Genomic DNA, 15,576 nt, shown 5'->3' with positions numbered 1-15,576 from the left:
TTGTGTAAGTTTCTGATATCTCATATGGTCCATGCTCATAAAGCCAGGGTATTTCCATTTTGTGCTTCTTTCTCAAGGAGACACCTGGAGAGTAGTTAACGGTGAACACTCAAAGAGCAGACACAGGACAATCATATTCGAGAGGTCAGCTCAAATTCTACACCGATATGAAAGCGATATGGAGAGAGGGGAAGATATACACATAAATGGCATTAGATGGAAAGAATTGCTTTTGATCAGTTAAATCATCTCGCATTTCAAACATTTGATTCACACACACTCAAGCACACTAGACAGAGCACACCAGAAGTTGTACCTGATGTTTACTACAGTACGTTAATATCCTATAACTATGATCAGCCACAAGACAACCCAGAATACAGAGTACATATCCATAGCATGGCACGAGAGCAAACGGTTACATGTATATTACCTTTATTTAACCAGAATAAAACTCATTGAGATTAAAAATCTCTTTTACAAGAGCGTCCTGGCCAAGACAGGCAGCAGCACAATTAACAAGGTTACAGACATAAAAACATATAACATATAACGTCAACATATAACAATTTATACAAGTAATAAATAATTATAAAATCATAAGAAATCTGAATTTCACCTATTATCGCAAGCGATAAACAACAGCAAGGATCGTCCGTCATAACTGAGTCAGTCATTACATCTACAGCCAGTTTGTGTAGCTTCCATGTTATTTAAAAGTAATTTAAAATCAGTCAATGAAACTGGCTCCTTAAGATTCAGGACATTTTGCAGCTGATTCCAAGTGCAGGGTGCCGCATACTTGAACGCCCCTTTTCCCAGTTCGGTCCGGACTTGAGGGACAGATAATAATAATAAGTCCTCAGAACGAAGACAATATCTTCCTGTATTTTTCTTTTCAATGTAAGATTGGAGGTATGGGGGAAGCAGACCAAGAATTGCCTTGTAGATAAAAATGTACCAATGATTAAGTCTACGGGTGGACAATGCAGACCAACCAACCCGATCATACAAAGAACAGTGATGAGTAAGTGCTCTAAAGTTTGTGATAAACCTAAGAGCTCCATGATAAACAGTATCCAACAGTTTCAAGCTTGTGATGGAAGCATTCATGTATATGACATCGCCATAGTCCAGCACTGACAAGAAAGTGGCAGCAACAAGCCTCCTTTTGGCCTCAAAGGAAAAACATGACTTGTTTCTAAAATAAAAACCCAACTTCAGTTTTAATTTTTTTACCAACTGTTGAATGTGAGGTTTAAAAGAGAGTGAATCATCAATTAGGATACCAAGATACTTGAATTGAGATACAGACTCAATCTCGGAGCCCTGAGAAGTAGTGATGGGTAGAAGATTCCGTGACATTGATTTTGCATTTGAGAACAACATAAGTTTTGTTTTGTCGTCATTCAAAACAAGTTTTAAATCGAACAAGGTACGTTGTACAGTATCAAAAGCAAGTTGAAGCTGACAAAGAGCTTGGTTTGGAGTTGATGCAGAGCAGTAAATCACAGTATCATCGGCATAAAAATGAAAATTTGCATTGGAGACATTTTGATCAAGATTGTTGATATATAAAATAAATAGAAGTGGTCCCAGCACTGACCCCTGGGGCACACCCTTGGATATACTAAGAGGGCTGGAAGTGAGACCATCTGCCTGTACACACTGGGATCTACCTGATAGATAGTTTTCAAACCAGCAAACTGTTTGTTCTGACAACCCGACACTGAGAAGTCTTTGTTTTAATATTGCATGATCCACAGTATCAAAAGCCTTCGATAGGTCAATAAAGAGAGCTGCACAATGTTGTTTTTTATCTAAAGAGTCAATAAAATCATTTACTACTTTTAGGGCTGCTGTAGTTGTGCTGTGTTTTTTACGAAAACCTGATTGAAAATTAGACAGAATATTATTGATAGTTAGAAACTCTTTCAATTGTTCATTCACCAGAGTTTCCATAACCTTGTCCAGGACAGACAGTTTCGAGATGGGTCTATAGTTATTTAAATCAGTCGGATCTCCTCCTTTTAACAGAGGAAAAACAAATGCGGATTTCCATATAAGTGGAATTTCATTCGTGTCCAGAGAAAGATTAAAAAGATGAGTCAAAGGCGGTGCAATAAAATCAGATGCTAACTGTAGAAAATAAGGCTCCAAGTTATCAGGACCAGCCGATTTTCTAATGTCTAAAAGTGTGAGGGCTTTATGCACTTCTGAAACTGAAAATGGCTTGAAACTAAAATAATTACTGACTCCAGAATGACCATGAGAATTACCTTTAGGATGATTCTGATGTGAAGTGCTGAGGGAATCAAATAATGAACCAGAGGCAATAAAATGCTCATTAAAACAGCCAAGCATCTCAGCCTTATCGGAAAATTTATGTGAGTCCTTAAGAATACATGGTGGCAGCTCAATGCCAGTTTTGTTTCCAGCCAAGGATTTAATCGTCTTCCAGAATTTTAAGGGGTTATTTAAATTATTTGAAGTTTCTATAAGAAAGTGGTCAGCTTTGGCCTTCCTGATAGCCACAGTGCACAAGTTGCGCAGTCTCCTGAAGAGCAGCCAATCTGAATCCAGACTTGTTTTCCTGGCTTTTGCCCAGGCCTTATCACGCTCATGAAGAGAGTTGGCTAAATCTACAGTGAACCATGCATTGTTTCGGCCTTTTACTCTATATTTTCTGAGGGGAGCATGCTTGTCAACAATTTCTTTAAAACCATCATAAAAAATTTCCAAGCATTTTCAACATCTGCAATAAGATAAATTTTATCCCAATCAAAATAATACAGGTCATATAAAAACCCTTGTACCGAAAAATGTTTTGTGTCACGCTTAATAATGATACGTGGTTTGGTTTTGGGAATTTTTGTGTTTCTGACCGTGGCAACAACACAGTGGTCACTAATGTCGTTTGCAAAAACAGAAGCTGCTGAGTATTTGTGAGGAACGTTGGTTAGGATAAGATCAATTAAAGATGATTTATCTGGACATTTCAGGTTAGGTCTAGTGGGACTGTCAACGAGCTGAAAGAGATTTAGCGAGTCACAGTAAGCTTTAAATTCATCAGATACTGGATGTAACCAGTTCCAATTTAGATCTCCAATGACTACAATTTCGTTCTGATTTAGTCCTGATAAAAGCTGCATTAAAGAAGGCAGAGCATCCCTGACAGCTGATGGTGTCCTATAGCAACCAACTACCGTAATGTGGAGAGTCCTAGAGACCTCGAGGTCAAGAGCTAAAAATTCGAATTGCTTACTCACTGATTTAGAGAGAAGCATATTTACATGAAACTTATTTTTAATATATACCGCGACACCCCCACCCCTTCTGGGACGATCAGTCCTATACACGTTGTAACCATCAATACTGATATCCTCATTCAGAACAGATTTGCTTAACCAAGTTTCTGATAAAACAATTACATCAGCTTCAGTTGAGTGTGCCCAAATACGAATCATATCTATCTTTGCAATCAAACTACGAACATTCAAGTGAATAAAACCAAGGCCAGCCCTGGATTTAAAATCAGCAGGGGTATTGAGACATATAGCAGAGTCTGGGCCTGGATTAGGTTGCACATTTCCTGAAATCAACAGCAACAGAACAATTAAACACCTCAGCTTAAGTGATTTAGATGATTGAATAGAGGATTCATTCTTTGAACTTATTTTTAGTACAAAGCTAGGAAGGCAGCTTTCAGAAATAGTAAAATTGTCTTGTAAAGCCATAACACTGATCAGACGGACCAAGTCCGCAGTGTCTGAAGAGAAGAACAGAGTCAGGTGCATTGATTTAATGTATTCTTGGCATGGCCCAGATTGTCCATTGCTATTTCAAATGTTTAACTACTTATATGGGTAAACTCTTTGGGTGTGAAAGGGTGATGATCAAATCATTCAGGGGTGTGTGACAGTATTCAAATCTCCTCAAAAAGACAGTTCACCAAAAATGAATTATTTACCTTGATGTCTGTTTGTCGTGACATTGATTTTTTTCATGTCATGTCAAAGAAAGAAAGAAAGTAAAAATCCTTTTAACATCTATCTATTAGATGACACCACCATGTCTCGTTTTAAAAAGACTAGGCTAAGTGCAGATATGAGAAGGTGCTTACTGCAGACAGAGCTGGGATATGCCAAGGTCAACCTCACTTGCAGTTGCAGAGCAGGTTTTTAGTGATAAGAATTCAGTGCAAAACTTCCTCTGTATGCTACTTTTACTGTTTTCAGAGCTCACAAACACAAAAACACAAAAGAATACCACCCAAAGTGCTATTACAAATCCATAAAGACAACCAAAAACCTGCACTGGAAGTGCTCTAAGGAGGAAAAATGCCCAAAGCAACCTAGCAGTCTGGGCCAGAGAGAAGGTCTGGGGAAAGGGGTTTAATAGCAAGGCTGGGTTTAGTAGGTACTAAATAGGGTCATGCAGTGGGGGCGCCAGAGAGCTCGTCCAGAGACTGTGATGTAGCGGCTTCGTCTTGTCCCTCCTCAGAGCTGAGGGGTTCAGTGGCTGGGGATGGTAGAGGCGAGGGAGGCTCCTCCTTGGGGTCGGTCCGTGTCGTGGCGCCCGTCCCGTAGGACATCCGATAAGTGGAGAGCGCCTGCTCCAGCACTTGGCGATATTCACCTCGGTGACTGACCCGGAACTGTCGTAGCACCTCCAGCAGGTGGGCGGTGGCGGAGCTGCCCTCTTCTTCCTCCTCACCGCCAGCTGCTCCTCCCTGGCTGTCCTGATGCAAGACGCCAGTGTCAGTGGACAGAGCAGGTTAAGAGACCCTGCTTAGAGCGGGCCACCTGCCCATGACCTTACACTGCTTTTTCATTTAGAAAGCAGCACGCTTGAGAAGTGATAAAATAAACTAAGTTGTGGCGAATGTGTGTGCACGAGGTTACAAAAGATCCAGGTGCTTGACAACACATGTCTCTTCTCAAAAGTCTTAGAGCAATAAACTCGCTGAAGTATGCATTACCAAGATGTGGACATAAACAAACCGTCACAGAGTGGCAACAAGCACAGACGGACAAACAGAGGCACTGCTTTTAAACATATTGTTGTTTGGATGTTTAATCTGCCCTATATATAAAGCCATCTCCAAGTACCAGACATGCTTCCCTAAGTAGGACATTTGCTAGTCACTTGCTAAATGCATCACTCTCAAACGAACAGGGGAGTAAATGTATGGATGAAAACATCACCTAGACCTACATTAAGTCCAAATATTTGCAGGTGTGATGCATTAAAAGAAATGTAAGATGAGTAAATGGATGGACTCAAGTCTAAGAAGACTCAAGTGACCTTTTGTTCTGTTCTCATGAGATCACAACAGCAAGGAAACACTCACCCCATCTTCTTCTCTGTGTGGGTTTAGCCTGTTGTAAACAGCTTCAACTACACTACGTCTAGAAGAGAAGAGAAACAGATTAGACAGAGCTCTAAAAACTCTACTTGTGAGAAAAGTTTATCTGGTTCACAGCAAAAACTCAGAGGTCCAAAATTGAGCATAAAAAAATGGAGCATAAAATCACTATATCAAACATAAAAGAGAATAATAAAAAACATTAATCATTGCAAAATTATTAGCTCTTGATTTCTACATACACCGTATTTTCCAGACTATAAGTCACACTTTTTTTCATAGTTTGGCTGGTCCTGCGACTTATAGTCAGGTGCGACTTATTTATCAAAATTAATTTCACATGAACCAAGAGAAATAAACCAATAGAAAACGTTACCGTCTACAGCCACGAGAGGGCGATCTATGCTGCTCAGTGCTCCTGTAGTCTACACTGAACACACAGAGCTCCCTCTCGCGGCTGTAGACGGTAATGTTTTCTCTTGGTTCTTGGTTCCAAATAAATGCGACTTAAGCCCCTTTCACACTGCCATTCCGGCAAACACATGGGTAAAGTGTTCCGGCAATTGTTCCCGGGTCACTAGATTTTGCACTTTCAGACTGCCAGTGATGACCCGGGATATGTGCGTGCTTTCACACACAACCCGTAAAGATCGCGTAACGACACGTGACATCAGGGCGTGACGTGTAATGTATGAGTCGAAAACATTAGGCACGTTATACTTTAACTGAAGCAAGCGAACGATCTCTGCGTCAGCGCGGAAAGTGAGGAACTAACTGATCTCTGCTTCATTACAGTTTACACATATTTTTTCGTCGCGAAAGTTGATCTTCCTTCAAAACAGCCGGTAAAAAAGTCGCGCGATAACGCGATATACATAACGATATATGTTTTTTTTTCCTAATCATGACGTATTTATGGACTGGTGCGACTTATAGTTCGAAAAATATGGTAGGTGATATTTTCAGCTGTATTGAAATTACTGCACTAAGAATCAACATTTTGTTAACTGAAGTATAAATATTTATATAAATGAATATATCACTTTATCCACACATTATATAGCAGGGGTAATAAAAAAAAGCACTGCTATATTTTACCTCTTGAATCCAGTAATTTTTTATATTATATATATTCTCAAGTGCTATGCTACCTGTAAATTTAGGCATCACAATATTACAGTACACCTGCACAATATGAAAAATGGATTTCATTTTGAGATTTGGTTCAGGACTACATTATTTTAAAGATTGAAGTGCTAAACTGAATATATATTTTTTTTAAATTAATTTATGTTTTAATGCCATATCAGCAAAAATGGCTATATTCATGGCAACATTAGCAATAGAATTTCAATACATCATTTACAATAACACAACATTTTCTTAAACAATCATTACACAAAAACATAAAAGAATCAACAATAGTACTGATAAAAATCATATACAATCTTTCAGTTTAATCAGTGATGATAATTCTTCCAGGAGATACTTGGAAAAAAACAAATTTTAATAAAATGTCCAATTTTAAATGATATCAGACAAATAGAGATATATATCTCTCGTTGTCTGATATCATTTAAAATGGGACATTATATTAAAATGTGTTTAACACTCAAATAACTCTCTTGTCCTTTCAATAAATATGAATGAGTGAGTTGAGTATGTCCTATTTGACATCTATACAAACTGGTCAGATCTATTATAAAACAGAAATTACTTCTAACTAACTCATCTCATATAGTTTGTTGTATATGCATTAATTCCATTCACCATCCATTGTTAATGTATTGGTTTTACGTCACATAATGAAATATTAAATTATGTTATTTCCAACTGAAGAGCATCCTTAGCCACTTTATCTGCTTTTTCACATATCGCCGGGTATCCAACTAAAAATAATGCTGAAATCTTGTTTCTTTTATAATACTACTAATTGTAGGGTGTTCAGTTTTCAAAGACTCGAGTGCTTGTAGGCAGGGCATAGAACCTGTGCAAATTAAGAAATGACGTTGGGGTTCTAAATAAAAATAATTAGCATGCACAACTAAATATCTAATATTAATCAATATATTATAAATATTAACAAATATTGATAAAGGAAAAAATATCTTGGACCAATTTCGCACACCCCCTAAAATAAATGCACGATATTATTTCTATTCAAAGAAAATTTAGCAACAAATTATTATAGCTTTAATTCAACATGAAAAGAATCACTTATTTTTATCACGACCCAGATATCAATATAATATTGCACCGTCACGTGTCTGCAGTTTACAACCCCTATTTCAATAGTATGGCAAATACAAAATTTGCTTGACCAGGATAGATGTGATATGAAGGACCACAAGGACAAATGTAGCAATTTTGGATCCTTACTTGCTAGCGAGACCACCTCCCGGAGGCAGGTTGGGGATGCTCTCAGGGCGAAGGTTGTGCATGACATGGCTCAGATCTGGGACGCCTTCCTCCCCTGACTTCTCCATGATTTCTGCAGAGAGAGGCAATCACATTACACATGTGGGGCAACAAACTGCTAATTCACCACCATGACAGTTGCCCTGAAACCTTAGAACGATGTAGGCGCAGGATCAACCATCCCACTTATAGAGACAGTGTGAGAAAAATAACATCCAGCCAGAGAAAGGTTTCATCACAGCTGTCCTAACTACATGTCAAATGGAAAAACTCTAGAATTGTTTTCAGAATTAATATATTCCCCATCTAGGAAAGATCCTGCAAGCCTCCAGATAGTTTAGAACATGCCAGAATGTTGAAAGAGAAGAAACAGAGGGAGAGGAGGACTGCAATCCAAACAGTGCTCACACAGAGAGCAATTTCAAACCCCATGACTGAAACGAAGGTCTTGTATTAGGACTTTTGGAATAACAAAATGGCCATTTCCTCCACACTGGATATACAATGCAGAAAACTGGCTGACAAATGAACAAGTGCTGCCTCTTACCTTCCACACGAGCCTCCAGGAACTTGTCCAACTCGGCCTCTCGCTTGACAGCCTCCTCTGATACCTTCGGCGCATTGGGGAAACATACTAGAACAACACTCATGTTGTCACGGCTTCCCTGGTTAATAAAAAAGGAGATGGTACATTTAAAAAAAAAAAAAAAGACAGTTCACTGGACAAAAATCCAACCTGTCAAGCAAGTGTTTATAACACCACACACTTCTATTGTAAACCACTATAAATCTAGACCAGCTTCAATTTTGCCAATATTTACCTCGGATGGAAATGTGTGATATCTATTCCTAGTTAGACACTAAGCAGACCTTCAAATCTTCCAAGTGGAAGGGGGGAAAAGTTTAGTTTCCAATGTATATATGAGCCATGCATCATAAAAAAAACCACAAAGAAGGTTACAGACTATTAATGGAAAGCCTTGACATCAACTTGAGCAAATCCATGCCAGATACAAGAGCGGCAACATCACTCACAAGGTCCCTGGCACTGTCTGAGCATATGGAGAGCTTGTGTCTACACAGACAGAAGGTTTGTGTGTTTTTATTTTATTTTATTTTTTGGAGGGTATTGTAGGGTTTGGATTGTTGAGACCATCAATGAAACACTTAAATGCAGCATGGAAAAGATGAGAGATTGTTTTTATAGAAGCAAAGCAGGTCTGTCTAATGAGACTAACAGGACTGTAACAATTATGTAAAGACTCAATGATTCCGCTTCATAAGGCTGTGCAACTTATGTAAAACAGATTAAACATAATTAGAAGGAACCCATTGGGCAAAAAAAAAAAAAACTAAAATATTTAAAAGGAAAGTTGACCCAAAAATGTCACCATTTACTCAGTTTGAGTTTAATGCACAGAACAAGCACCGAAAAAGCCGTCAAGTCTAATTAAAAAACATATGAACTTGGCGAATAGTTTCTTTTAAATGAGTCAGTTTCTATAATGATACATTTTTTGAAAAACAAATTATAAAACGTAGATTTCATTGTTATTGAAATTTTAACCAAAATTATGTCGTTCTAGAAAAATTCTTCATATTTTGCATCACAAATGTAATCAAGATCACTAGAGTGACAGTGATGTTGATTACATTAGGAGTCATTTGGCTCCTAAATGTTTAAGATGAATAACCTGAATTATCCTTTAAATACTTCTTCTGTGATCTCCTCACCTTATGTAAACAGGTGTCCACCACAGAGTTGCAGATCTTCTCCAAGTCATCCCACACCTCTAGCCGAGAGCGCACAAAATCACACAGCTCCTCGTTGCTCATCACATCCCAGATACCATCGCAAGCGAGCACCACAAACTCATCCTCTTCTGAAATGCGTGGGATTTCAAACACCTCCGGTTCTGGAGATACCAGCTGCTCAGTGGGGCCCTTCCCATCCACACACTTGTAGTCATAGTCCCCCAGGGCACGTGACACAGCAAGAGAACCATTCACCCTTTGGATCATCACAGAACCTCCCGCGTTTTGAATGCGCTCTTTTTCACGTGGGTTGCATGGCTTGTGGTCTTGTGTGGAGAACCGTACCTGTGCGGCACGGCTGAGAACAGCACGGGAGTCTCCACAGTTGATGAAATAGAGGTGTTCAGGGGACACCAGCACACCGACTGCCGTGGAACCGCTACGGTCCATGCCATTACGTAGGTCTGAGAAGTTGCGCATGTACTCGTCAATCTTCAGGAAGCCAGAACGAATGCCACTTTTAACTCCCTCCACAGTGTCGGGCCCTGAACGGAAGTCCTCGCTGCTGGTTATGATGTGCTCCAGCAGGTGTTTGGAGCAATAGTTGGCTACGCGGGAGCCAGCGTGACCGTCATACACTGCGAAGAAGGACCAGTCATCCAGGCCATGTGGTAGACCCACAACAGCCGTATGTGCATCCTCCATCTCTACCCGCCAGCCCTGCATGCTGCTCAGGCCGTAGCGCAGACCGTTGCCCGCTCCGTGAGCATTGTGTTTCTCTGTCTTCGGTTTGTCCAAGAAGGCCCCCATGGCTCAGGACACCGTCTGCAAGAAAAGAGGGATGCAAAGTTGCTTTAAGGGACAAAAAGCAATATGAGACACTTTTGTACTAACTAGGGTTCGGAACCGTGAACCGGTTGTTTTTTTTTTTTTTTAATAACCGGAACCATGAGCAATTTCTAAATTTCGGTTTCCGAAAATGGTTGTGGTGCGACACATGACCAAGCGCTGCGAGCAGCCTTGCGCCTGTGTTCTGATGATTCAGCGTTTGCCATAAAGGATGTCACAAACCAAATAACAGAAACACCGCCCTGCCTCTTTAATCACCAAGCACATTGTTTCCAATGACACACACTAAACAGACATGCCGCGTTGTCTTTAACTGCCGAACACGTTTCCCATGATTGTATGCACATGTTTTGTCTGGCTGTACATGTACCGACCGATTATTATTTGTCCCATATTGTCATTAATATAGATACTGACTACGACTTGGACCACTAAATAGAATGCTATTGTTTTGTAAGTATGAGGGTTAGATTTAGTATGCAGGTCATTTTAAGAATGATAAACAAAGTGATAGAAAATATTTTCATGCATTTAAAATGTTTAAAAATTTGGAAACTAGGGCTGTGCGATATGTGGAAAATATCTAATTGCGATTTCTTTGACATATTGCGATGGCGATTTGATTTGCAATTTTAAATTTGCAAAGTCAAGCTTCAGCTCAATATTGTCAATAATGTGCAGCACAGTATGAGTATCATTACCCTGCTGAAAAAAAAAGGAAATTATTTTTTTGTTTTTGGCATTATTCCAAAAGGAATTACTGTTGTTCTAGCCAATACAATTACCATTATACGCCTGAAATCCTTTCAATTGTGTCTTGGGAGGGGTTATATATATTTTTTTTTTCAGCAATCAAGATTATAATGTTGTAATTAATTTTATAGAATTAACTTAGTTACTGAATTTCACTGGAAAATTACTTTTATATAAAAGAACTATTAAAAGAAAGAAATTTATTTAATAAAGTATTATGTGTTACATTGTGTTTGGGATTTTAAAAACAAGTGGAAAATTAGCTGAATGTTTCATTACATTAAAGTGAAATTAGCAAGCGGTTAGACTGAATTTACATTAGTTTTAAATGCGGAGCCAGGCACGCAGGTTGCGCACGTGCGTCAAGCCTCATCCATACTGCCAAATGCGCTCGTGGAGATTCGCGGTGCACGGTCGCGCGAGAATATAACCGAGCGTTGCGAAATGGGCTGTGTGTGCGGCAAGTGTGAACGGCTTGTCCGTGATGTGGGATTCGCCCCACGTGGGGAAGAGAGGAGTATAACAAGCATTCAGAGACACAGGCTGTGTGTGCGGTCTTCTAAATGGGGAATAGCGAACATGCAATAAGAGATGCTCTTGTCTTTTCAAAGCTTAAGTTACATAACGTTTTTGTTTAGTTTTAATTTGCCTAACTATTGATTTAACCCTGTAGAAGCCATAATCCCACTCTCCTGCTTTCAGTTTATTTATTTATTTATTTATTTTTTAAATGGTGGGCGTTTACATTGTTGGTTAGAGCAGAGCTGATTGGGGGGAACGGAGGTGCCCTCACTCTATTGGTAAGTAAGACTCACTCAAGGCTGACAGTCTTGCATATGCTCTGGAACAGAGTAATATCATGTCAACATCGCAGGCTTTTGCGATTAGCAAATCGCAACGTCTCAAATCGCGATTTCAATTCAATTTCGATTAATCGCACAACCCTAGTGGATAACTGATCCACTTATTAAACCACACCATTTCCAGACTGCATTATTATTGGTAAAATATGGGCTTTATGGAGTGTGTGTATACATGGTTATAAGTATAACGTTTAGATTTCATTTACTTAGGGAAATTAACAAGTGTATTGGCCCCTCAATGGACTATTTGGCCAAACCATCTTATTCCTGCTTGAAAAGCAAAATGTTATTGTTAGTAGGGCTGCATGATAAATTGCATGGGATCATCATGCACATTTTGTCAGTAAAGCCAGTTCTTTGATTAGTAGTAAATCTCCATCACGTGTGTTCAGATGGAGCAGCATTTAATACAAAGATCCGTAGTTCACTGACAAGCTACACAATATCACATTCATAATCGCAGATTAATCGCATTCGATTATGCGATACGGCGTAGCTTGTCAGTGATCTACGCCCTAATTGATAGTCTAATAAACTTTGAAGCACCTGCTGATTGATGGACTAGCATTACTCAACATTACTTACTACCTTCCAGCAACACTACATTCAGTGAAGGTAAAATAGTAAAAAACATAATAGTTCATTTAAATGGAACCGGAATCGGTACCTGAAAATTTGTATACAGTAATATATGTTGAATTTTGACATTGCAACCTTTAAATTAAGTTGACAGCAAGTAATAAACAGTATTGAGCATTGACTCACCATCATGTCATTCCAAAAACATAAGCCTTCGTATAATATTCAAAACACAAATTAAACTTGAGAGGTTTCTGTTCCTCCATTGAAAGTCCTGGTGTCCAAAAATTTGGAAGATCCAGTAAAGTCATAGCAGCAGCATAAAAATGAAACCATAAGAATTGAGCGGTTTAATCAAAGACCGGATCTCTTCACAAAACTTATGACTTCTTTATAACATTTTTGGATCTTAAGGAGGGGTGCGTGATAAATATCGTACGATAATTAATGTGCATCTCGTCAGTAAAGCCAGTTCTCTAATCAGTGGTAAATTCTATCAGGTGCGTGATTTCACAGAGCAGCTGTTACTTCACGGAGCCGTTGTTAACTGACTAGCTGCACAAATAAATGCTTATAATGAACGTGGATTTGCATAGCTAATTATCGGACGATATTTATCGCGCACCCCTAATCTTAAGTTTTGCCTACCTGGTTTGGAGCAACAAAAGTTTTTTTGGTGAACAAACCCTATAACAAAAGTATGTTTTTATAACTGAATGTGTAACTGACCATTTAAATCAACAAGCACTGGTTGGTTTTTCAGGACATTATCCAAACAAACACATCAGCACACCAGCAAAGCAATGACAACAATGTTTCTTTAGCATTACACAAAGTCAACAATCCTCTTTTGTTCATAAAACTAATGTGTGTATAAACGTATTATGAGAATTAATGCTGTGGAAGCAACAACCACCTACTGAGTTATTGACAGACCTTGATGTGATATAAAGGCTACTGTAACAGCAGATAGTAACAGACAAACTGTCAAAAGCTCATAAAAAGGAACTCAATATTTCAGACAAGCCTTAGCAATTACGTTCATGACTGATTAAATACAATGAACAAGCGCATTAGCAGACTACATCAGTCATACGGAGTAGGCAGCAATTTAAAAAAAATTGGGTAAACATTTAGGATGACGCTAAACGATAATGTCTTTGTAGAAGTGGAATGAATTGATTTATGTTACTTATTAACTTGACCTATAACATCATAACCCACAATACAAGGCACTAAGGAAGTATTATTTGACAGGCGATGTCAAATTTGTGGATATGCAGCAGGTGTGTCTAAATGTAGAGTAGACACTTTAAAACTGTTGTGGTCCAATCTAATTTGAAATCAGCGGTTAAATTTCTGATATTTTTTTTACCAGCGTTCATGCCTTTCTACTTCATTAGTATGGTCTAAACCTAACGACAAAAGTGTTTACCACAGACCATTATGTTTATGCAAAGTTAAGTGATGACACTTGTTACATGATATGTCCTTATTAATAATACAATAATTATATTCCATATGTATTTACTGTTTTAGTCTAATTGCTTCTTACAAATATACACAAACACTACCATTCCTTTTTTTTTAATCTCTTATCAGGGGTGCCCAATCCTGCTCCTGGCGATCGACTGTCCTGCAACGTTCATTTTAACAAAATGTAAATAAAATGTTACATGTTACTTTCCTAACACATCTTGTACTTAAGCAAACGTTGATCACACTACAAACAATATGAAACTATAAAGCTATAACAAACAGAAAATATGAATTTGTTATTTACCTGGGTCTTTAGCCTTATATTAGCTCACTTCACCTCTTATCTGAAAAGTTTTCAGGTTTGATTCATTACTTCATCACGTGACAGCCGAGCCAGAAAAAGAATTAGTTAATCTATAGAGTCTTTGGGTTTTTCCAAATCATTCTTTCATCATGTGACCACCCCATAAACTAAACCTATGCTGTCTGAGCCGGAAAAAAAAATTCATTAGTTCATCTTTCGAGTTGATCTTTTTGTCACGTGATGTGACAGCATTGAATAGAGAAATTAATTTCCTTAAACAGGTGCATAGTTATTACTATTATCATCTCCATAATTTTTTATCCACTCTTACAGTTACGTGATGCGTTTTTGGTCTCAAATTTTAGTTTTTATTTGTTACAGTATAGAAATGTGTGAATTTCTGTCATGATGGTTCTCTTCCATAACACTGAATGTGGTGACAAAGGTAATAAAGATTATTATTGGTTATAATTAAGTCTTTTTTAGGCTCAGACTGCATAGGTAAAGCTTATGGGGTTGTCACGTGATGAATGAATGACTCGCAAAACCAGAAGACTCGATAGATTGATCAATTCTCTTTCCGGCACAAACTGCATTTATTAAGCTATGGGGTGGTCACGTGATGAACGAACCACTTGAAAAACCAGAAGTCTCAAAAGAGGAGAAATAGGATGTTTCGCATGCTCAACTGAACGAATCACAGAGACGACTCATTTGTTCAGAGTCACTTTAAAGATTTGTTCAAAATGAAAAAATCCTTCAAGAACGATCACTAGTAAATAAGAGGGTGACATCTAGTTGAGAAGTCTAATGAAAAAAGATTCATATTAATCAGATCTTTTAATTGTTTGGCAAAATACATACCAGAAAAGATCAATTTGCAGCTTTTGAGAATTGATATAGAATCAACGTCATTTTAAAAAGCCCATTTGCCCAGCCCTACGTCTTAAATGCTCAACAAAAAGAAAAGACAATTGAAAAAAAATAAAATATTCCTTTTCAATATTTTAAACCAGAATTGATTCCTTAGACAGCAAAGTTTCTTTTTCAGAAGCCAGTCTTTGTGGCATGCTCCTTTAGAAATTATTTTAATATGCTGATTGAAGCGTATGCTCAAAAAACATTTTATTATAAGCAATGTTGAAAAAAAGTTCATATTTTCATGAACACTGTGATACATCACAATTTCCTAGCTGAACAGAAAGTTC

General features: G+C 38.2%; 1 protein-coding gene across 4 annotated transcripts in view; it reads right to left on the bottom strand.

The window, feature by feature from the left end:
• LOC113056141 (protein phosphatase 1B-like) overlaps window positions 1-15,576 on the bottom strand; it is a 39,762-nt gene that overhangs the window by 3,651 nt on the left and 20,535 nt on the right. For 2 of the 4 annotated variants that reach the window (XM_026222684.1, XM_026222685.1), the window contains exons 2-6: window positions 9,521-10,366; window positions 8,334-8,451; window positions 7,748-7,859; window positions 5,354-5,411; window positions 419-4,741 (exon numbers count right to left, since the gene is read on the bottom strand). In XM_026222684.1, the coding sequence (XP_026078469.1) occupies window positions 4,433-4,741; window positions 5,354-5,411; window positions 7,748-7,859; window positions 8,334-8,451; window positions 9,521-10,351 (1,428 nt within the window). In that variant the 5' untranslated portion in view covers window positions 10,352-10,366 and the 3' untranslated portion in view covers window positions 419-4,432. Of the gene's footprint in view, window positions 1-418; window positions 4,742-5,353; window positions 5,412-7,747; window positions 7,860-8,333; window positions 8,452-9,520; window positions 10,367-15,576 lie in introns of those variants that run through there. The other 2 variants (XM_026222686.1, XM_026222687.1) reach the window with 1 other exon arrangement.

The sequence above is a fragment of the Carassius auratus genome, chromosome 37, assembly GCF_003368295.1.
Source record: "Carassius auratus strain Wakin chromosome 37, ASM336829v1, whole genome shotgun sequence".
Taxonomy (NCBI): Eukaryota; Metazoa; Chordata; class Actinopteri; order Cypriniformes; family Cyprinidae; genus Carassius; species Carassius auratus.
This window is presented reverse-complemented; position numbering and strand designations above follow the sequence as displayed.